This window comes from Bombina bombina, chromosome 1, assembly GCF_027579735.1.
Source record: "Bombina bombina isolate aBomBom1 chromosome 1, aBomBom1.pri, whole genome shotgun sequence".
In the NCBI taxonomy this organism is placed as follows: Eukaryota; Metazoa; Chordata; class Amphibia; order Anura; family Bombinatoridae; genus Bombina; species Bombina bombina.
The window spans coordinates 1,583,965,907-1,583,990,906 of NC_069499.1; the positions used below are offsets into that span (position 1 = coordinate 1,583,965,907).

At 43.0% G+C, this 25,000-nt stretch overlaps 1 protein-coding gene across 1 annotated transcript in view; it reads right to left on the reverse strand.

The window, feature by feature from the left end:
* Window positions 1-25,000, reverse strand: part of TBCD (tubulin folding cofactor D) — a 1,563,032-nt gene that overhangs the window by 77,043 nt on the left and 1,460,989 nt on the right. Inside the window, exons 38-40 of the mRNA XM_053710319.1 lie at window positions 22,743-22,830; window positions 17,377-17,486; window positions 15,429-15,513 (exon numbers count right to left, since the gene is read on the reverse strand). Of these exons, the coding sequence (XP_053566294.1) occupies window positions 15,429-15,513; window positions 17,377-17,486; window positions 22,743-22,830 (283 nt within the window). The remainder of the gene's footprint in view (window positions 1-15,428; window positions 15,514-17,376; window positions 17,487-22,742; window positions 22,831-25,000) is intronic.

Genomic DNA, 25,000 nt, shown 5'->3' on the forward strand with positions numbered 1-25,000 from the left:
TAACTCATGCACTAGCACTCACACTGTATGTAATATGTAATTGGTTATAAACTAACTCATGCACTAGCACTCACACTGTATGTAATCTATAATAGGTTATAAACTAACTCATGCACTAGCACTCACACACTGTATGTAATCTGTAATAGGTTATAAACTAACTCATGCACTAGCACTCACACTGTATGTAATATGTAATAGGTTATAAACTAACTCATGCACTAGCACTCACACTGTATGTAATCTGTAATAGGTTATATACTAACTCATGCACTAGCACTCACACACTGTATGTAATCTGTAATAGGTAATAAACTAACTCATGCACTAGCACTCACACTGTATGTAATCTGTAATAGGTTATAAACTAACTCATGCACTAGCACTCACACTCTGTATGTAATCTGTAATAGGTTATAAACTAACTCATGCACTAGCACTCACACTGTATGTAATCTATAATAGGTTATAAACTAACTCATGCACTAGCACTCACACTCTGTATGTAATCTGTAATAGGTTATAAACTAACTCATGCACTAGCACTCACACTGTATGTAATCTATAATAGGTTATAAACTAACTCATGCACTAGCACTCACACTCTGTATGTAATCTGTAATAGGTTATAAACTAACTCATGCACTAGCACTCACACACTGTATGTAATCTGTAACATGCAGTGATGTGCAGTCACTAGAGGCAGGTGAGGCAGTGCTTCACCTCTCATATGGGCAAAAATATATTTTTTTTTTATTGTCTTTAAAAAAATTAATTGTAATTTCTTTTCCCCAGCATTTTTTTCCCCTCACAGCTATATGTTGTGCAATGGAGGAGGCACAAGCACAGGGGTGTCCAAACTTTGCTCTCCAGAGGTTTTGGAACTACATTTCCATGATGCTCAGCCAGTATTTTATCTAGCTGAGCATCATGGGAAATGTAGTTCCAAAACCTCTGGAGAGTCACCCCTGCACAAGCAGGTCTGCCCACCATTACTACAACATGCTGCGCCACCTACTGGATGCAAGTGGTTAAGATTCATTGCATGGCCCATTAACTGCTTATTTGAGGGGCAGTCCTATTTGGGCTGAACCAATCCAGGCGAGAGGCATTAGTAAGTGGAAAATAGGGTTGGGGCTGGATGTTAAATCATATAAAACAAAACAAAAACGGAAAAACAACTTTCATATATTTTGTTGCTGTCCTGTGAACCTGCTAGCTTTGCTAAAGTGAAAAAACATAATTTATGCTTACCTGATAAATTCCTTTCTTCTGTTGTGTGATCAGTCCACGGGTCATCATTACTTCTGGGATATAACTCCTCCCCAACAGGAAATGCAAGAGGATTCACCCCAGCAGAGCTGCATATAGCTCCTCCCCTCTACGTCAGTCCCAGTCATTCGACCCAAGAATCAACGAGAAAGGAGTAACCAAGGGTGAAGTGGTGACTGGAGTATAATTTAAAAGATATTTACCTGCCTTAAAACAGGGCGGGGCCGTGGACTGATCACACAACAGAAGAAAGGAATTTATCAGGTAAGCATAAATTATGTTTTCTTCTGTTATGTGTGATCAGTCCACGGGTCATCATTACTTATTGGATACCAATACCAAAGCAAAAGTACACGGATGACGGGAGGGATAGGCAGGCTCATTATATAGAAGGAACCACTGCCTGAAGAACCTTTCTCCCAAAAATAGCCTCCGAAGAAGCAAAAGTGTCAAATTTGTAAAATTTGGAAAAAGTATGAAGCGAAGACCAAGTTGCAGCCTTGCAAATCTGTTCAACAGAGGCCTCATTCTTAAAGGCCCAAGTGGAAGCCACAGCTCTAGTGGAGTGAGCTGTAATTCTTTCAGGAGGCTGCTGACCAGCAGTCTCATAGGCTAAACGTATTATGCTACGAAGCCAAAAAGAGAGAGAGGTAGCAGAAGCTTTTTGACCTCTCCTCTGTCCAGAATAAACGACAAACAGGGAAGAAGTTTGGGCGAAAATCTTTAGTTGCCTGCAAGTAGAACTTGAGGGCACGAACTACATCCAGATTGTGTAGAAGACGTTCCTTCTTTGAAGAAGGATTTGGACACAAGGATGGAACAACAATCTCTTGATTGATATTCCTGTTAGTGACCACCTTAGGTAAGAACCCAGGTTTAGTACGCAGAACTACCTTGTCTGAGTGAAAATCAGATAAGGAGAATCACAATGTAAGGCTGATAACTCAGAGACTCTTCGAGCCGAGGAAATAGCCATTAAAAACAGAACTTTCCAAGATAACAATTTTATATCAATGGAATGAAGGGGTTCAAATGGAACACCCTGTAAAAGCTTAAGAACTAAGTTTAAACTCCATGGCGGAGCAACAGCTTTAAAACACAGGCTTGATCCTAGCTAAAGCCTGACAAAAATGCCTGACGTCTGGATTTTCTGACAGACGCCTGTGTAAACAAGATGGACAGAGCTGAAATCTGTCCCTTTAATGAACTAGCTGATAAACCCTTTTCTAACCCCTTCTTGTAGAAAAAGACAATATCCTAGAGATCCTAAACCTACTCCCAGGAGTAATGTTTGGATTCGCACCAGTATAGGGTATTTACCGCCATATTTTAGGTAAATCTTTCTGTAACAGGCTTCCTAGCCTGTATCAGGGTATCAATAACCGACTCAGAAAAACCACGTTTTGATAAAATCAAACGTTCAATTTCCAAGCAGTCAGCTTCAGAGAGTTAGATTTTGATGTTTGAATGGACCCTGTATCAGAAGGTCCTGTCTTAGAGGTAGAGACCAAGGCGGACAGGAAGACATGTCCACTCGATCTGCATACCAGTTCCTGCGTGGCCATGCAGGCGCTATTAGAATCACTGATGCTCTCTCCTGCTTGATTTTGGCAATCAATCGAGGAAGCGAGCGGAAAGGGTGGAAACACATAAGCCATCCCGAAGTTCCAAGGTGCTGTCAAAGCATCTATCAGAACCGCTCCCCGGATCCCTGGATCTGGACCCGTAGCGAGGAAGTTTGGCGTTCTGGCGAGACGCCATGAGATCTATCTCTGGTTTGCCCCAACGTCGAAGTATTTGGGCAAAGACCTCCGGATGAAGTTCCCACTCCCCCGATGAAAAGTCTGGCGACTCAAGAAATCCGCCCTCCCAGTTCTCCACTCCCGGGATGTGGATTGCTGACAGTGGCAAGAGTGAGACTCTGCCCAGCGAATTATCTTTGATACTTCCACCATTGCTAGGGAGCTTCTTGTCCCCTCCCTGATGGTTGATGTAAGCTACAGTCCGTGATGTTGTCCGACTGAAACCTGATGAACCCCCGAGTTGTTAATTGGGGCCAAGCTAGAAGGGCATTGAGAACTGCCCTCAATTCCAGAATGTTTTATTGGAAGGAGACTCTCCTCCTGATTCCATAGTCCCCTGAGCCTTCAGAGAATTCCAGACAGCGCCCCAACCTAGTAGGCTGGCGTCTGTTGTTACAATTGTCCCAGTCTGGCCGCTGAATGGCATCCCCCTGGACAGGTGTGGCCGATGAAGCCACCATAGAAGAGTAATTTCTGGTCTCTTGATTCAGATTCAGAGTAGGGGACAAATCTGAGTAATCCCCATTCCACTGGACTTAGCATGCATAATTGCAGAGGTCTGAGGTGTAGGCGTGCAAAAGGTACTATGTCCATTGCCGCTACATTAAGCCGATCACCTCCATGCATTGAGCTACTGACGGGTGTTGAATGGAATGAAGGACACGGCATGCATTTTGAAGCTTTGTTAACCTGTCCTCTGTCAGGTAAATCTTCATTTCTACAGAATCTATAGAGTCCCCAGGATGGAACTCTTGTGAGAGGAAAAGAGAACTCTTCTTTTCGTTCACCTTCCATCCATGCGACCTTAGAAATGCCAGAACTAACTCTGTATGAGACTTGGCAGTTTGAAAGCTTGAAGCTTGTATTAGAATGTCGTCTAGGTATGGAGCCTACCGAAATCCCTCGCGGTCTTAGTACCGCCAGAAGGGCACCCAGAACCTTTGTGAAGATTCTTGAGCCGTAGCCAATCCGAATGGAAGAGCTACAAACTGTAGTGCCTGTCTAAGAAGGCAAACCTTAGATACCGGTGATGATCTTTGTGGGATCGGTATGTGAAGGTAAGCATTCCTTTAAATCCACTGTGGTCATGTACTGACCCTCTTGGATCATGGGTAAGATTGTCCGAATAGTTTCCATTTTGAACGATGGAACTCTTAGGAATTTGTTTTTAGAATCTTTAAATCTAAGATTGGCCTGAAAGTCCCTCTTTTTGGGAACCACAAACAGGTTTGAGTAGAACCCTTGTCCTTGTTCCGACCGCGGAACCGGATGGATCACTCCATTATTAACAGATCTTGTACGCACGCGTAGAAACGCTTCTTTCTTTATCTGTTTTATTGACAACCTAGACAGATGGAAATCTCCCTCTTGGGGAGATAATTTGAAGAGTCTAGAAGGTATCCCATGGAATTATGATCTCTAGTGCCCCAGGGAGATCCTTGACACATCTCTTGCCCAGGGCCTGGGCGAATGAGAGGAGAGTCTGCCCCCCACTAGAATCCGGTTCCCTGGATCGGGGGCTCTCGGTTCATGCTGTCTTTGGGGCAGGCAGCAGGTTTCCTGGCCTGCTTGCTCTTGTTCCAGTGACTGGTTAGGCTTCCAGCCTTGCCTGTAACGAGCAACAGCTCCTTCCCTGTTTTGGTGCGGTGGAGGTTGATGCTGCTCCTGTTTTTGAAGTTCCGAAAGGGACGAAAATTAGACTGTTCTAGCCTTAGCTTTGGCTTTGTCTTGAGTAGGGCGTGGCCCTTACCTCCTGAATGTCAGCGATAATCTCTTTCAAACCGGGCCCAAATAAAGACTGCCCCTTGAAAGGTTATTAAGTAATTTGGACTTAGAAGTAACATCGGCTGACCAGGATTTTAGCCACAGCGCCCTACGTGCCTGTATGGCGAATCCTGAGTTCTTAGCCGTAAGTTTGGTTAAATGTACTACGGCCTCCGAAATGAAGGAATTAGCTAGTTTAAGGACTCTAAGCCTGTCCGTAATGTCGTCTAGCGTAGATGAACTAAGGTTCTCTTCAAGCGACTCAATCCAAAATGCTGCCGCAGGCCGTAATCGGCGCGATACATGCAAGGGGTTGTAATATAAAACCTTGTTGAACAAACATTTTCTTAAGGTAACCCTCTAATTTTTTATCCATTGGATCTGAGAAAGCACAGCTATCCTCCACCGGGATAGTGGTACGCTTAGCTAAAGTAGAAACTGCTCCCTCCACCTTGGGGACCGTTTGCATAAGTCCCGAGTGGTGGCGTCTATTGGAAACATCTTTCTAAATATTGGAGGGGGTGAGAACGGCACACCGGGCTATCCCACTCCTTAGTAACAATTTCAGTTAGTCTCTTAGGTATAGGAAAAACGTCAGTACCTTCGCCGGGTACCGCAAAGTATTTATCCAACCTACACAGTTTCTCTGGTATTGCAACGGTGTTACAATCGTTGAGAGCTGCTAAGACCTCCCCTAGTAAGACACGGAGGTTCTCCAATTTAAATTTAAAATTTGAAATATCTGAGTCCAATCTGTTTGGATCAGAACCGTCACCCACAGAATGAAGCTCTCCGTCCTCATGCTCTGCGAGCTGTGACGCAGTATCAGACATGGCCCTAGCAATTGTCAGCGCACTCTGTTCTCACCCCAGAGTGATCACGCTTGCCTCTTAGTTTCTGGTAATTTAGACAAAACTTCAGTCATAACAGTAGCCATATCTTGTAATGTTATCTGTAATGGCCCGCCCAGATGTACTAGGCGCCAAAATATCACGCACCTCCCGGGCGGGAGATGCAGGTACTGCCGCGTGAGGCGAGTTAGTCGGCATAACTCTCCCCTCGCTGTTTGGTGAAATTTGTTCAACATTGTACAGATTGACTTTTATTTAAAGTAGCATCAATACAGTTAGTACATAAATTTCTATTGGGCTCCACCTTGGCATTGGAACAAATGACACAGATATCTTCCTCTGAGTCAGGACATGTTTAACACACTAGCAAAAAAACTTACAACTTGGTTATAATCTTTTTTAGCAAAAAACGTACTGTGCCTCAAAGAGGTACTAACGATTAAATGACAGTTGAAATAATGAACTGAAAAACAGTTATAGCATCAAACTTTAAAACAACAAAACTTTTAGCAAAGGTTTGTTCCCATTAGTAAAATAACAATAATTAAATTTGACATAAAAAATACAAAGCAACGTTTTTATTCACAGTCACTATAAGAATTCTCACAGCTCTGCTGAGAGAATTTACCTCCCTTCAAAGAAGTTTGAAGACCCCTGAGATCTATCAGAGATGAACCGGATCATGCAGGAAATATAAAAGTAACTGACTGGTATTTTTTGATGCGTAGCAAAGAGCGCCAAAAACGGCCCCTCCCTCTCCCACACAGCAGTGAAGAGAAACGAAACTGTCACAATTAAAACAAAAAAACTGCCAAGTGGAAAATAATGCCCAAATATTTATTCACACAGTACCTCAGCAATGTAAACGATTTCTACATTCCAGCAAAAACGTTTAACATGATAAATAGTTATTAAAAAGGATTAGTGACCTTTAACAGAGTAGTTCCGGTGAAATACCATCCCCAGAATACTGAAGTGTATACATACATGTCATTTTAAACGGTATGGGCAGGATTTTCTCATCAATTCCATTCAGAAAATAAAAACTGCTACAGTACCTCAATGCAGATTCATCTGCCCGCTGTCCCCTGATCTGAAGCCTTTACCTCCCTCAGATGGCCGAGAACAGCAATATGATCTTAACTACTCCGGTTAAAATCATAGTAAAAAACTCTGACAGATTCTTCCTCAAACTCTGCCAGAGAAGTAATAACACGCTCCGAGTGCTATTTTAAAATAACAAACTTTTGATTGAAGTCATAAAAACTAAGTATAATCACCATAGTCCTCTCACACATCCTATCTAGTCGTTGGGTGCAAGAGAATGACTGGGACTGACGTAGAGGGGAGGAGCTATATGCAGCTCTGCTGGGTGAATCCTCTTGCATTTCCTGTTGGGGAGGAGTTATATCCCAGAAGTAATGATGACCCGTGGACTGATCACACATAACAGAAGAAAACATAATTTATGCTTACCTGATAAATTCCTTTCTTCTGTTGTGTGATCAGTCCACGGGTCATCATTACTTCTGGGATATAACTCCTCCCCAACAGGAAATGCAAGAGGATTCACCCAGCAGAGCTGCATATAGCTCCTCCCCTCTACGTCAGTCCCAGTCATTCGACCAAGAATCAACGAGAAAGGAGTAACCAAGGGTGAAGTGGTGACTGGAGTATAATTTAAAAGATATTTACCTGCCTTAAAACAGGGCGGGCCGTGGGCTGATCACACAACAGAAGAAAGGAATTTTTAAGGTAAGCATAAATTATGTTTTGTTGTGTTATGTGTGATCAGTCCACGGGTCATCATTACTTCTGGGATACCAATACCAAAGCAAAAGTACACGGATGACGGGAGGGATAGGCAGGCTCATTATACAGAAGGAACCACTGCCTGAAGAACCTTTCTCCCAAAAATAGCCTCCGAAGAAGCAAAAGTGTCAAATTTGTAAAATTTGGAAAAAGTATGAAGCGAAGACCAAGTTGCAGCCTTGCAAATCTGTTCAACAGAGGCCTCATTCTTAAAGGCCCAAGTGGAAGCCACAGCTCTAGTGGAGTGAGCTGTAATTCTTTCAGGAGGCTGCTGTCCAGCAGTCTCATAGGCTAAACGTATTATGCTACGAAGCCAAAAAGAGAGAGAGGTAGCAGAAGCTTTTGACCTCTCCTCTGTCCAGAGTAAACGACAAACAAGGAAGAAGTTTGGCGAAAATCTTTAGTTGCCTGCAAGTAGAACTTGAGGGCACGAACTACATCCAGATTGTGTAAAAGACGTTCCTTCTTTGAAGAAGGATTTGGACACAATGATGGGACAACAATCTCTTGATTGATGTTCCTGTTAGTGACTACCTTAGGTAAGAACCCAGGTTTAGTACGCAGAACTACCTTGTCTGAGTGAAAAAATCAGATAAGGGGAATCACAATGTAAGGCTGATAACTCAGAGACTCTTCGAGCCGAGGAAATAGCCATTAAAAACAGAACTTTCCAAGATAACATTTTTTATATCAATGGAATGAAGGGGTTCAAACGGAACACCCTGTAAAACGTTAAGAACTAAGTTTAAACTCCATGGTGGAGCAACAGCTTTAAACACAGGCTTGATCCTAGCTAAAGCCTGACAAAAGGACTGGACGTCTGGATTTTCTGACAGACGTCTGTGTAACAAGATGGACAGAGCTGAAATCTGTCCCTTTAATGAACTAGCTGATAAACCCTTTTCTAAACCTTCTTGTAGAAAAGACAATATCCTAGCGATCCTAACCTTACTCCAGGAGTAACCTTTGGATTCGCACCAGTATAGGTATTTCCGCCATATTTTATGGTAAATCCTTCTGGTAACAGGCTTCCTAGCCTGAATCAGGGTATCAATAACCGACTCAGAAAAACCACGTTTTGATAAAATCAAGCGTTCAATTTCCAAGCAGTCAGCTTCAGAGAAGTTAGATTTTGATGTTTGAATGGACCCTGTATCAGAAGGTCCTGTCTTAGAGGTAGAGACCAAGGCGGACAGGATGACATGTCCACTAGATCTGCATACCAAGTCCTGCGTGGCCAAGCAGGGTGCTATTAGAATTACTGATGCTCTCTCCTGTTTGATTTTGGCAATCAATCGAGGAAGCAGCGGGAAGGGTGGAAACACATAAGCCATCCTGAAGTTCCAAGGTGCTGTCAAAGCATCTATCAGAACTGCTCCCGGATCCCTGGATCTGGACCCGTAGCGAGGAAGTTTGGCGTTCTGGCGAGACGCCATGAGATCTATCTCTGGTTTGCCCCAACGTCGAAGTATTTGGGCAAAGACCTCCGGATGAAGTTCCCACTCCCCCGGATGAAAAGTCTGGCGACTCAAGAAATCCGCCTCCCAGTTCTCCACTCCCGGGATGTGGATTGCTGACAGGTGGCAAGAGTGAGACTCTGCCCAGCGAATTATCTTTGATACTTCCATCATTGCTAGGGAGCTTCTTGTCCCTCCCTGATGGTTGATGTAAGCTACAGTCGTGATGTTGTCCGACTGAAACCTGATGAACCCCCCGAGTTGTTAACTGGGGCCAAGCCAGAAGGGCATTGAGAACTGCTCTCAATTCCAGAATGTTTATTGGTAGGAGACTCTCCTCCTGATTCCATAGTCCCTGAGCCTTCAGAGAATTCCAGACAGCGCCCCAACCTAGAAGGCTGGCGTCTGTTGTTACAATTGTCCAGTCTGGCCTGCTGAATGGCATCCCCCTGGACAGGTGTGGCCGATAAAGCCACCATAGAAGAGAATTTCTGGTCTCTTGATTCAGATTCAGAGTAGGGGACAAATCTGAGTAATCCCCATTCCACTGACTTAGCATGCATAATTGCAGCGGTCTGAGGTGTAGGCGTGCAAAAGGTACTATGTCCATTGCCGCTACCATTAAGCCGATCACCTCCATGCATTGAGCTACTGACGGGTGTTGAATGGAATGAAGGACGCGGCATGCATTTTGAAGTTTTGTTAACCTGTCTTCTGTCAGGTAAATCTTCATTTCTACAGAATCTATAAGAGTCCCCAAGAATGGAACTCTTGTGAGAGGAAAGAGAGAACTCTTCTTTTCGTTCACTTTCCATCCATGCGACCTTAGAAATGCCAGAACTAACTCTGTATGAGACTTGGCAGTTTGAAAGCTTGAAGCTTGTATTAGAATGTCGTCTAGGTACGGAGCTACCGAAATCCCTCGCGGTCTTAGTACCGCTAGAAGGGCACCCAGAACCTTTGTGAAGATTCTTGGAGCCGTAGCCAATCCGAATGGAAGAGCTACAAACTGGTAGTGCCTGTCTAAGAAGGCAAACCTTAGATACCGGTGATGATCTTTGTGGATCGGTATGTGAAGGTAAGCATCCTTTAAATCCACTGTGGTCATGTACTGACCCTCTTGGATCATGGGTAAGATTGTCCGAATAGTTTCCATTTTGAACGATGGAACTCTTAGGAATTTGTTTAGAGTCTTTAAATCTAAGATTGGCCTGAAAGTTCCCTCTTTTTTGGGAACCACAAACAGGTTTGAGTAGAACCCTTGTCCTTGTTCCGACCACGGAACCGGATGGATCACTCCCATTGTTAACAGATCTTGTACGCAGCGTAGAAACGCTTCTTTCTTTATCTGGTTTGTTGACAACCTTGACAGATGAAATCTCCCTCTTGGGGGAGATAATTTGAAGTCTAGAAGGTATCCCTGAGATATGATCTCTAGTGCCCAGGGATCCTGAACATCTCTTGCCCAGGCCTGGGCGAAGAGAGAGAGTCTGCCCCCTACTAGATCCGGTCCCGGATCGGGGGCTCTCGGTTCATGCTGTCTTTGGGGCAGCAGCAGGTTTCCTGGCCTGCTTGCTTTTGTTCCAGGACTGGTTAGGCTTCCAGCCTTGCCTGTAACGAGCAACAGCTCCTTCCTGTTTTGGTGCAGTGGAGGTTGATGCTGCTCCTGCCTTGTAGCAAAGGTTTGTTCCCATTAGTAAAAAACAACACTAATTAAATTTGTACATAAGAAAACAAAACAACGTTTTTTATTCACAGTCACTATAAGAATTCTCACAGCTCTGCTGAGAGAATTTACCTCCCTTCAAAGAAGTTTGAAGACCCCTGAGATCTGTCAGAGATGAACCGGATCATGCAGGAAATATAAAAAGTAGCTGACTGGAATTTTTTGATGCGTAGCAAAGAGCGCCAAAAACGGCCCCTCCCTCTCCACACAGCAGTGAAGAGAAACGAAACTGTCACAATTAAAGCAAAAAACTGCCAAGTGGAAAATAATGCCCAAATATTTATTCACACAGTACCTCAGCAATGTAAACGATTCTACATTCCAGCAAAAACGTTTAACATGAGAATAGTTATTAAAAGGATTAGTGACCTTTAACACAGTAGTTCCGGTGAAATACCATCCCCAGAATACTGAAGTGTATACATACATGTCATTTTAACGGTATGGTAGGCTTTTCTCATCAATTCCATTCAGAAAATAAAAACTGCCACATACCTCAATGCAGATCCATCTGCCCGCTGTCCCCTGATCTGAAGCCTTTACCTCCCTCAGATGGTCGAGAACAGCAATATGATCTTAACGACTCCGGTTAAAATCATAGTAAAAAATCTCTGTCAGATTCTTCTCAAACTCTGCCAGAGAAGTAATAACACGCTCCGGTGCTATTTTAAAATAACAAACTTTTGATTGAAGTCATAAAAACTAAGTATAATCACCATAGTCCTCTCACACATCCTATCTAGTCGTTGGGTGCAAGAGAATGACTGGGACTGACGTAGAGGGGAGGAGCTATATGCAGCTCTGCTGGGTGAATCCTCTTGCATTTCCTGTTGGGGAGGAGTTATATCCCAGAAGTAATGATGACCCGTGGACTGATCACACATAACAGAAGAAAGAGAGTTCTGTTCTTCCCCTCTAAGTGCAGTGGAATGTGCCACTGTCACTTCCTGAATCCTTACTGAGCAGGAAGAGAGGCAGAGAGAGCAGTGTTTCAGCCACATCTTATTAAAGTAAGATTTTACTGAAAGGGTTTCTGTTAGTGTAAATGATAATTTGATGAATGTGGTTTAGTGATTTTTTACTCTTTTACAGCAAAGGATCGTTTTTGTACTTTGTTTACTCAAATTTTACACCAACTAACTTAGCAGCTTGCCTCTGTACTTCACACTAATGTATAGTCTCACTTTATGAACTCTCTGTAGCTCTGCTGTGTGTGTGTGTGTCTCTCTATCTATCCATCTCTCTCCTTATGTGTTGTTCTCCCCCATGGTCTCTTTCTCTGTCTCTCTTCCTCCCCATCTGACTCTCATCCCTTATGGGTCTCTCTAACCCTCTGTGTGTGATTGTGTCTCTCTCTCTAACCCTCTGTGTGTGATTGTGTCTCTCTCTCTAACCCTCTGTGTGTGATTGTGTGTGTCTCTCTCTCTCTAACCTTCTGTGTATGATTGTGTGTCTCTCTCTTTCTCTCTCTAACCCTCTGTGTGTGATTGTGTCTCTCTCTTTCTCTCTAACCCTCTGTGTGTGATTGTGTCTCTCTTTCTCTCTCACCCTCTGTGTGTGCTTGTGTCTCTCTCTCTCTCTCTCTCTCTCTCTCTAACCCTCTGTGTGCGATGGTGTCTCTCTCTTTCTCTCTCACCCTCTGTGTGTGATTGTGTCTCTCTCTCTCTAACCCTCTGTGTATGATTGTGTCTCTTTCTCTCTCTCTAACCCTCTGTGTGTGATTGTGTCTCTCTTTCTCTCTCACCCTCTGTGTGTGCTTGTGTCTCTCTCTCTCTCTCTAACCCTCTGTGTGTGATTGTGTCTCGCTCTCTCTCTCTAACCCTCTCTTTCTCTCTCACCCTCTGTGTGTGATTGTGTCTCTCTCTCTCTAACCCTCTGTGTATGATTGTGTCTCTTTCTCTCTAACCCTCTGTGTGTGATTGTGTCTCTCTCTCTTTCTCTCTAACCCTCTGTGTGTGATTGTGTGTCTCTCTCTTTCTCTCTCTCTAACCCTCTGGGTGTGATTGTGTCTCTCTCTCTAACCCTCTGTGTGTGATTGTGTGTCTCTCTCTCTAACCTTCTGTGTATGATTGTGTGTCTCTCTCTCTTTCTCTCTCTAACCCTCTGTGTGTGATTGTGTCTCTCTCTCTCTCTAACCTTTTGTGTATGATTGTGTCTCTCTCTCTTTCTCTCTCTAACCCTCTGTGTGTGATTGTGTCTCTCTCTTTCTCTCTCACCCTCTGTGTGTGATTGTGTCTCTCTCTCTCTTTCTCTCTCTCTAACCCTCTGTGTGTGATTGTGTCTCTCTTTCTCTCTCACCCTGTGTGTGCTTGTGTGTCTCTCTCACCCTCTGTTTGTGATTGTGTCTCTCTCTCTAACCCTCTGTGTATGATTGTGTCTCTCTTTCTCTCTCTCTAACCCTCTGTGTGTGATTGTGTCTCTCTCTCTCTTTCTAACCCTCTGTGTGTGATTGTGTCTCTCTCTCTTTCTCTCTCTAACCCTCTGTGTGTGATTGCGTGTCTCTCTCTTTCTCTCTAACCCTCTGTGTGTGATTGTGTGTCTCTCTCTCTCTCTAACCCTCTGTGTGATTGTGTCTCTTTCTCTCTCTCTAACCCTCTGTGTAGGATTGTCTCTTTCTTTCTAACCCTCTGTGCGAGATTGTGTCTCTATCTTTCTCTCTCTCTCTAACCCTCTGTGTATGATTGTGTCTCTCTCTATTTCTCTCTCTCTCTAACCCTCTGTGTGATTGTGTCTCTCTTTCTCTAACCCTCTGTATGTGATTGTGTCTCTCTTTCTCTCTAACCCTCTGTGTGTGATTGTGTCTCTCACTCTCTCTTTATTTCTCTCTCTAACCCTCTGTGTGTGATTGTGTCTCTCTTTCTTTAACCCTCTGTATGTGATTGTGTCTCTCTTTCTCTCTAACCCTCTGTGTGTGATTGTGTCTCTCACTCTCTCTTTATTTCTCTCTCTCTAACCCTCTGTGTGTGATTGTGTCTCTCTCTCTTTCTTTAACCCTCTGTGTGTGATTGTGTCTCTCTTTCTCTCTCTCTAACCCTCTGTGTGTGATTGTGTCTCTCTCTCTCTCTTTCTCTCTAACCCTCTGTGTCTCTCTCCCCCCGTCTCTCTCGCCCTTTCCCCCCGAGTGCTTTTCTGTGTTTCTGTCTACCTTTTATTTATTTAATTAATGAATTGGTAGTGCCATCTGATGGTGTGGCTTTATTTAAAGGGGTGGGGTCAAGCGCCCCACCATCTTTTAATTTCACCAGCCGCCACTGGATCAAGACATTTTTATATTTACTGAATAATGAAAGAAACTATAAGCATAATTTGCAGCATTAAAGTAAAAATTATGTTTTAAACATATTTTAATGGGCATGGATTTCTAGATCTCATAATCAGAGCAAGCATTGTGTTATCTGGCAAGAGTTTCTGTTACAATCCTTTTAGACTAAAATCAGATGTTTACTAAGTTGACCAGTTTTCCAAGACACCATTTAAAGGGACATGAAACCCATATGCAAATTTAAATAACTTTCCAATTTACATCTAATATCTAATTTTCTTTATTCTTTTGATATCCTTTGTTGAAAATCATATCTAAATATGATCAGTAGCTGCTGATTGGTGGCTGCACATAGATACCTCATGTGATTGGCTCACCCATGTGCATTGCTATTTCTTCAACAAAGGATATCTAAAGAATGAAGGCGTATCCTAGCCACTGCCTCACCAGCCTCTGACCTCACTGCACGTCACTGGTAACATGCTATATACTAACTCATGCATTAGCGCTCACACACTGTATGTAATCTGTAATAGGTTATAAACTAACTCATGCACTAGCGCTCACACACTGTATGTAATCTGTAATAGGTTATATACTAACTCATGCACTAGCACTCACACTGTATGTAATCTGTAATAGGTTATAAACTAACTCATGCACTAGCACTCACACACTGTATGTAATCTGTAATATGCTATATACTAACTCATGCACTAGCACTCACACTCTGTATGTAATCTGTAATAGGTTATAAACTAACTCATGCACTAGCACTCACACTGTATGTAATATGTAATAGGTTATAAACTAACTCATGCACTAGCACTCACACACTGTATGTAATCTATAATAGGTTATAAACTAACTCATGCACTAGCACTCACACTGTATGTAATCTGTAATAAATTATAAACTAACTCATGCATTAGCACTCACACACTGTATGTAATCTGTAATAGGTTATAAACTAACTCATGCACTAGCACTCACACACTGTATGTAATATGTAATAGGTTATAAACTAACTCATGCACTAGCACTCACACACTGTACGTAATCTGTAATAGGTTATAAACTAACTCATGCATTAGCACTCACACTCTGTACGTAATCTGTAATAGGTTATAAACTAACTCATGCACTAGCACTCACACACTGTATGTAATCTATAATAGGTTATAAACTAACTCATGCACTAGCACTCACACTGTATGTAATCTGTAAAAGGTTATAAACTAACTCATGCACTAGCGCTCAGACTCTGTACGTAATCTGTAATAGGTTATATACTAACTCATGCACTAGCGCTCACATTGTATGTAATCTGTAATAGGTTATAAACTAACTCATGCACTAGAGCTCACACACTGTATGTAATCTGCAATAGGTTATAAACTAACTCATGCACTAGCACTCACTCTGTAATAGGTTTGAAATGACTGTGGAGCATATTTTTCGTGTTACTACAGATGAACTCACCTTGGACACAAGAGTAGGTTTGGGCACTTTCATCAAGTCACACAGATAGTTCCTCTGCTCTCGCACAATCCGTAAATCGGTGTCCCTAGTAGAGAAAGTGACATATAAGTGCCAGGGCAGCATTATTTAATACATTTATGTACATAATATACATATACAGCTTTCTTGCTAAAATATAAAGTCACAAGATTTAGAATTCATTAATGTTTGTTTTCAAAGACGAACAAAGAACATTGTTGTAAAATGAGTTGCTGCCAGCAAACTAAATACAAGTCCACTAGACCCTTTAAATGGATATATTGTGCAGTGACTGTGGCTGGATGATATTGCACTGTTGAAAATACTTTTGTAGCTCATAAAAAAAAAAAAAAGTTAAATTAATACTGGGCAGGCGTACAAACATCCCCTGCAGCTATGTGTATCCATAATTTATTTGCTATAACTCAAACGAATAAGTTTGCAAACTCACAGTAGCCTCCAGCACAAAAAGATACTGTATGTCTGTGTCTGATTATATCCGTCTGTGATATTGGAGTCACACTACACTCTCCACTCAAGTTTATTTTCTTTACTGGAGCTGCAGGCTTCAAAGACTTCTGGAATTCCAACACATTTTTAATAACCTCCAAAAACCATTCAATCACGCTTTCCTAAAGCGCTAAATTCCTCCGACTACTGTTTTAATCCAAGGAAACTCAGAAGGATTACATTGAACCACATTGTGTTTATATAATAAGTATAAAGGACCGTATCAGCGGCAGCCAGCAGTGCGCTTCTGTATCATGAACAAGTATATATATATATTAAAGGGACAGTACATGTTCCTTTTGCTACATATACTGCAGGGCTGAAGAAGCTCACTGCATTCTCTGTATTCGGTGGGCAGTGTGACATCTGATTGGCTGCAGCACTCTTCCCTAGAGAAATAACAAATAAACAGCCTGCAGAGAGGCGTGACTGTGCAGCTAAGGAATTATAAACACATAGGGTGCACATTACGGTTTGCAGCACTTTATTTTCATTAAAGGGACATGCCAGACAGTATTAAAGTTGCATGGCTCAGCTACAGAATGCAATTTTTCAATTTACTTCTATTATCAGGTTTAAAAGGCATTGCTGGACCGGAGCGCAAACTACCACAGACCCAATCTGCAGTGCTAGTTACACAGCGCAGCCAACTGAATCAGCAGCGGTTTCTGCTCAGGTGCTACTTCTACTGTGCATTTAATCCCTTTACGGGCATTAAACATGCAGCAGTGCAGGGTCGGTAGTATTAAAATGACAAGATAACAAATTAGAGCATGTCGTTTTTCGACTATTATGTTCCTTTAATTTGGTTTTCTTTGTATCGTTTGTTGAAATGTATACCTAGGTACTTCTTACTGGGAGCTAGCTGGCCATTAGCTACTACACATATGTTTTTTGCCTTTGGCTCAACAGATGTGTTCAGTAGAGCGTTACTGCTGAAACTGACTTTATCTATGTGTTTAAGCCTTTTGCAGGGGTTACGCACTATTACTCGCACATAACTAACATTTTCTTTTTGCACATTAGTGTCCCAAGGTAGCAATACTGCCTCTGTACTACAGTCTTTAGAATACAATGATCTAACAATCACGGAACGCAGCGTCTTTAGATCATCCTCTTTACTGCCATACAAACAAATACTTACAGGTAACATTGGGAAATTACAAAGTCTGATACAAAGTGAATGTACCTTTGTGACAAACTACAGGGTAGGACTATAATAGGAGATCACTATTGACTGCATCTTCGTATCTAAGCGCAATAACTGGCAGATACTCCTCAGACAAATTACTTTTCAACCACTTGGCAGCCAACGGCTTAGAGCATGAAATCAAATCCAGATGGAATAAAAAACACATGTAAGATAAACAGACATTACTTGTAGATGATTTAGCTGTGGTTGCAATATCTGCACACTCACCAGTTCGTGTCACTAAGTACAGCCAAAACTTCATCCACAATATCAGGGTCCAATACGTCGTCATATGTCAGGAGCATCTCGTACACCTGGCTTGCTGTTGTCTTCCTTATCTACAGAAAACAAAGGGTTAAGGCACTTAGAGACTGCTCGTGCACGTGGCTGGTGCTTACAAGGGGTTAAACGTCTATTTATTGTACATTTTACCAAGAATGTTAAAAAAAACATAAATTATGCTGATAATTTTCTTTTCTTCTGATGGAAAGAGTCCACAGCTGCATTCATTACTTTTGGGAAATTAGAACCTGGCCACCAGGAGGAGGTAAAGACACCACAGCCAAAGGCTTAAATACTCCTCCCCCTCCTCAACCCCAGTCATTCAGCCGAGGAACAAGGACCAGTAGAAGAAATATCAGGTGAAAGGTGCCAGAAGAACAAATAAGGACGCCCAACAAAAAAATTACGGGTGGGGAGCTGTGGACTCTTTCCATCAGAAGAAAAGAAAATTATCAGGTAAGCATAATTTATGTTTTTCTTCTTAAATGGAAAGAGTCCACAGCTGCATTCACTACTTTTGGGAAAACAATACCCAAGCTATAGAGGACACTGAATGCCAAGACGGGAGGGTACAATAGGCGGCCCATACTGAGAGCACCAGGCCTGAACCCCTGCTCAACATAAAAAAAAAAAAACTTAAAAGGAAAGGCCCCAAGGACACTGACCCGCAGATATTCCAGAAGTCAAGCTAGAGACCGCATATCGGACTCAACTGAGCCAACAGTCCTCCAGGAGACACTGTCGCCCAACAGTCGGTTCCTTACCACTCCCCCCACACTAATGAAGGGGGCACCAGCGAAAATCCCAAAGAAACACGGCAAAAGGAGAACCGAAGGAAACCAAAAGGTCACCACCATCCATAAAAGGAAACCTCCAATAGTGAGTCCAGCTCACAAAGACACAAATGGGCCCAATAGAGAAAAGGAGGCTACGCCTAGACCAAGCGGAACCCGGGAAAAGACCGGGCAGAGAGACAGAGAAAGTATTCTCTCCAACATCATGTAAACAGTGAAAGACAACTGAAGACAGAGTCCATACAGTGTCTGAACATAGAATACAAAAGTATCCAACCACAAAAAAGTGTGTAACAGACCCAGACGAAAAATCCTGAGACAGAACACAGAGTCAACATCAGGATGAGACAGAGGATACGCGCTAGTAAGTAGAAGCAGCCAACAAGAGAGCAGACTGCAAAGCAACCCCCCAGACAGAGGGCACGCTCTTAGCAACCTAAGCCGCCAGACCTACACACAGGTCTCCAAAAGGGGAACACAGAACCCCAAACAAGGCGCCCCAAGAAGGAGATGTTACACCCAGAGCCTGAAGGAGGTGTAATCCTGGACCCTCTGCCTGTAAGCCTAGAGAGCTAGCAACTATGCCCACCTAGATCCTGAAAATGACAACGTCTTTCAGAACCCACACACAGCCGGACCAACCCAGCATCACTGGATCTAAAACAGGGGAACAAAAGAACCCTGAAACCAGCTCAAGAACAAGCGGAAGAATGGCCACAGCCATCCCCACAGAGCACGGGTACAACCCGACTGGTTAGCGCTGCGGAATCTGTTGGCGCTCTACAAATAACCGATAATAATAATAATAATAATAATAATAAAACAGACGACAAGGCCGTAGACCCAACGGATCTAGCAAAAAAGCCCAACAAAGTCTCAACTTGGAGCCAACAAGACTCCAGATGGAACGTAACAACCAAGAGAGACACCTCTCTCCGACAAGTTAACCCACTGTTCCAACCTCCTGAATCTAGGAGAAGCCCCAAGAAAGGGACTACATCTCCATAAGAAGGAGAATAACTCCTTAAGAAAAGGGATGGAGCCAGAAAGGCAACATCTGTCTTCAAGGCACAAAGCCACCAGCTAAAGGAGAGGTCAATCCCCAACACAGATGTCCTTGGAAAGGACCCCCATAAAAGTAGCTTGCTAACACACATTTCCTGTGTACTGGATGCAGCAGAGACACTGTAAACCAATTTGCATGCAGAGCAGTGAATCCAAGGGTTAACCTAGCAAGCTGACATAGGGAATCTAACCCTAAGGCGCATCAAGCCTAATGAGTAACAGACACTAAGAAAACCTGGCCAACCATGACCAGTTCAGGTAGATTGAGTAAGGGACATAGCTCAAGTTCCCAGTACTGAGGAACCCCAAACCAGCCCTGAGGCCTAAGATTCAAATAACAACCCATAACTGGGTCCACAAGGGAAAACGCTGAGTGAAAGCCTCCGCAACCGGAAGCCTCAGGGAGAAAACAGGTCAGAGCACCCAATTGTTCAATCAAACAATATCCGAGCACTGAACACCCCGTCTGACAAGAAACAAGACATAAGGGATAAGAATGCAATATTCAGATCAATCCGGATAACGAGAAGAACTCATAAGTCCCGACCGAAGGAAGGAACCACCCCTTGCTAAAGTCCTGCGCTCTAAGGAGCAAGGCGATAGAAGTCGTATTACGACCCTAGAGCCCCTAGACCCCTCAAACAGCCTCAAGACAACAAAGCAAGGGATAGCTCAAGGTCCAAACCCCTCGAGCAGAGCTAGTCTCCACATCACCTCCATACAAACAGAGGAATACAGGGAGTAAAGGCGCAAAGCCTTCCCATCTCCAGGAAGCACCGAGCTAAGCCCAATGACCCCACAGGGATCAACCATCTCCCGGAGGGAACCCAGGTCCCTAAAAGGAGACCTATCTCACCCGGAGACAGCGGAAGAAGACCAAGAAGGTCTTATAACTCAGACAGTACACGGTCAATGTGCAATAGATGCAGCTGGTTCCATTAAACGGTTTGCAAGCACACATTCAAGATGCAAAGAGCTGCAGCTGGTTTCAAACTGCAAACTTTCCACATGTTAGTCTGCCATACACACTACTAGCTGTTGATGGACCAAGTCCAAAAAGGACGAATTCAGAGCCTCAAAGAAGAAGGTCAAACGGCTCAAACAGCGGTAAGAGGGCGCTAAGCCCTCTAACCCTCCACAGCGTGGGAGAGGAAACTCTAGGGTCTGATAATACCAGACGTAAGAGAGAGTGATGCAGCGGAAACTCCACTGACCCAGTCATCTATGATTGAAAGCTATAAGGACTGAAACAATCCTTCCCGCCTCACGGACCCACAAGTCCTCTTGAATGCTTAGTTGAAACTTGTAAAACAAATAATAACCTGAGCACTCGGCACCTCGACCGGACCAGCCCAGCAGAACAGAGCCACGTGTCTTAACAGCCACAAGACAGAACAAACCCAACAGGTCCAGCCTGCACCCAGGGCCCTAACCGGCAAGCTGCATAAATCCTCCTTCAGAGGGGAAGAAAGGAAAACAAACATTTTTTTTAACATAGGACTAACATGTCCAAAACAATTTCCGAAGAAGTAACAAAGAACATCGATTCCAGAAGGTTCCCGAAGGAAACAATAAACAAAATAAAAAACATCCTATTGGATAAAAGGAAATCATAAGGCAACATGGAGGACAACGCCCAAGAAGAAACTGGCATACCTGCAGAACCAGCCAAACGGAGCCCTGATCTTCCATAAACTGGGAAAGATCTCAATAAAATAACAATCAGGAGATTACATCATCCCCCACATGTCTAATGAGGTGCACCATTCGAATAAGCAGATTGAAATTTAAAAAAAAAAGGATAAAGTCATTTAATAACTGAAAAACATGTCTGAGTAATACGCAAAGGCGTGCAATTCTGTAACGAAAGGCACAACACTCAGGGACAGTTACACCCGCAGGGAACTGTAGAGGCCCTCCCCAAGGCAGGAGACCCGGGCAATAGGGCACGAGCACAACCGCAAATAAACGTCTGGACTCTGCAGACGAATAATCGACAACAATATGTGGAAGCAAAAACGTGCTGCAACATCCATGCATGGAGGAATAATCATAAACTGTGTTACCCGCATGTGTAGTATGGAGCGGTAGGGAACTCGCCTCTCGGAGGACGGGACCCCCAGAGGTGAATGGCTTACCTGTCCCTTGATTCCCCGAGCCAGAGGAACAAGGCACTCTAAAATGGCATACAGAACATAACTGGTTGACATGTGTCAAGGAGGCCAATCCGGATTCATCACCGTCTAAGTATCAGAATCCTCCATAACTGAATCTGAAATTTGAACAGTCTCAGCATCAGAATCCTCCATAACTAGATAGAGGATATGCAAATATGGACTAAGAATTAAAATGAAACGGCACCTGACACCCACAATGGCTGGGGCACTCACCACCTCCTATGACCAGACCCCTGCGGACTAGAATTTCTCCTTCGCCACACGGTCAGGAATGCCGAAATGGAAGACGGAATGTAATCATGCCCGGCCACAAGGTGAACAGTACAGTCCAAAAAAGCCCGCCCAGCCATAAGGTTGTGTCAGTTCCAGGGGCCTTAATGCTCCAACCATGAGCCCAATTAACACCACACATAAGCAGGTTGAATCACATAACAAACATGATTACCCCCCCCCCCCCCGTTCAATAACCCCCCTCAGGAGATATTAGCCCTTGAATCCAAGATACTAAAGGAGACTCACAGAGACCCTTATGTTAAGTTAGACCTGCAAGGTGGTAGCCTTTCGGGTAAACATCTTAATTACAGTACATTCATGAAGAAAGTAAAATGAAACGATTTTACCGGAATCAACGCCATGGAACAGAAACACGACCCTTAAAGTGTGACGGATAGTAGCACTGCCTTCGCCATGGACTTGAGAGAAGAAAGCAAGCAGCGAAGCAAAGTTCAACAACGCCGATTGCTTGAGGAGCTGTTAAAAAGAGTCGTAATGGTTTCGCAGAAAGACTCTCCCTGCATCTCCGGACTCTAACTTGCATCCAAGCCCTCACTGAGAGACTGATAGAATTACTTAAAACTTCTGTCCCATGCCGAAGAGTACTTCCCTCCATAAGAGACAAATTCAATTCTGACACTCCTCTGCCAACTTCCTGGGACGAAAGGCAAAGAATGACTGGGTGATGAGGGGAGTGGGAGGAGTATTTAAGCCTTTGGCTGTGGTGTCTTTGCCTCCTCCTGGTGGCCAGGTTCTTATTTCCCAAAAGTAATGAATGCAGCTGTGGACTCTTTCCATTTAAGAAGAAAAATAATTTAGCAATTGTTTTTTTTTATCCATTAGCAGATCAGTTATTGCAAACATATCCAGTACCCACCATACTAATATTAGTGCCTTTTTGTTTGGCTGGAGGAAGTCACTGACTGGGTGTGGAGCATGTGCAATACACAAGCGTTTATTTATAAGGTAGCAATAAGAGTGACAAGTCTGGGATATGACTTACTATAGGGAACGGATGGCAAACCAACAGCATCAGCTGAAATAAAACCTTCTTCCTAGCTTCACCTGGAAACTGGATCAACCCACAGAACCTGCAAAGTTAGAGATTTGTTAAAACCGTTTTCTGTGCATCAAACAGGATTTATCTAACAAACCCAGAAAGCCCTTATTCAGAGAGGTTTCTGCCTCCAATCCCATGCTGCTGAGTGCTGAGGGATTTAGTAAGAAAACCACCTGATCTGATAGGTGCGGGCTGATATAGCTACTGCCTGAGATAAAGTGCTCACAATGTGCCATATGTCAAAGAACACATCACGTGCTTATCAACAGCTAAAAAATAAAGCCGCTGTATTAATCCCTAAGGGTGGGTCTCAAATCATAATTATAATCAGTATTTTATAAATCTGCTCCCTCCTGGCACTATAGTCATACTAATAAGTCCGGTGACAGTATATAAAGCAGTACTAATGCTGGCACTATAGTCATACTAATCAGTCAGGTGACATTATATAAAGCAGTACTAGTGCTGGCACTATAGTCATACTAATCAGTCAGGTGACATTATATAAAGCAGTACTAGTGCTGGCACTATAGTCATACTAATAAGTCCGGTGACATTATATAAAGCAGTACTAGTGCTGGCACTATAGTCATACTAATCAGTCAGGTGACATTATATAAAGCAGTACTAGTGCTGGCACTATAGTCATACTAATAAGTCCGGTGACATTATATAAAGCAGTACTAGTGCTGGCACTATAGTCATACCAATCAGTCAGGTGACAGTATATAAAGCAGTACTAGTGCTGGCACTATAGTCATACCAATCAGTCAGGTGACAGTATATAAAGCAGTACTAGTGCTGGCACTATAGTCATACCAATCAGTCAGGTGACAGTATATAAAGCAGTACTAGTGCTGGCACTATAGTCATACTAATCAGTCAGGTGACATTATATAAAGCAGTACTAGTGCTGGCACTATAGTCATACTAATCAGTCAGGTGACATTATATAAAGCAGTACTAGTGCTGGCACTATAGTCATACTAATAAGTCCGGTGACATTATATAAAGCAGTACTAGTGCTGGCACTATAGTCATACTAATCAGTCAGGTGACATTATATAAAGAAGTACTAGTGCTGGCACTATAGTCATACCAATCAGTCAGGTGACAGTATATAAAGCAGTACTAGTGCTGGCACTATAGTCATACCAATCAGTCAGGTGACAGTATATAAAGCAGTACTAGTGCTGGCACTATAGTCATACTAATCAGTCAGGTGACATTATATAAAGCAGTACTAGTGCTGGCACTATAGTCATACTAATCAGTCAGGTGACATTATATAAAGCAGTACTAGTGCTGGCACTATAGTCATACCAATCAGTCAGGTGACAGTATATAAAGCAGTACTAGTGCTGGCACTATAGTCATACCAATCAGTCAGGTGACAGTATATAAAGCAGTACTAGTGCTGGCACTATAGTCATACTAATCAGTCAGGTGACATTATATAAAGCAGTACTAGTGCTGGCACTATAGTCATACTAATCAGTCAGGTGACATTATATAAAGCAGTACTAGTGCTGGCACTATAGTCATACTAATAAGTCCGGTGACATTATATAAAGCAGTACTAGTGCTGGCACTATAGTCATACTAATCAGTCAGGTGACATTATATAAAGAAGTACTAGTGCTGGCACTATAGTCATACCAATCAGTCAGGTGACAGTATATAAAGCAGTACTAGTGCTGGCACTATAGTCATACCAATCAGTCAGGTGACATTATATAAAGCAGTACTAGTGCTGGCACTATAGTCATACAAATCAGTCAGGTGACAGTATATAAAGCAGTAGTAGTGCTGGCATTATAGTCATACCAATCAGTCAGGTGACATTATATAAAGCAGTACTAATGCTGGCACTATAGTCATACTAATCAGTCAGGTGACATTATATAAAGCAGTACTAGTGCTGGCACTATAGTCATACTAAACAGTCATGTGACGGTATATAAAGCAGTACTAGTGCTGGCACTATAGTCATACTAATCAGTCAGGTGACAGTATATAAAGCAGTACTAGTGCTGGCACTATAGTCATACTAATCAGTCAGGTGACATTATATAAAGCAGTACTAGTGCTGGCACTATAGTTATACTAATCAGTCAGGTGACATTATATAAAGCAGTACTAGTGCTGGCACTATAGTCATACTAAACAGTCATGTGACGGTATATAAAGCAGTACTAGTG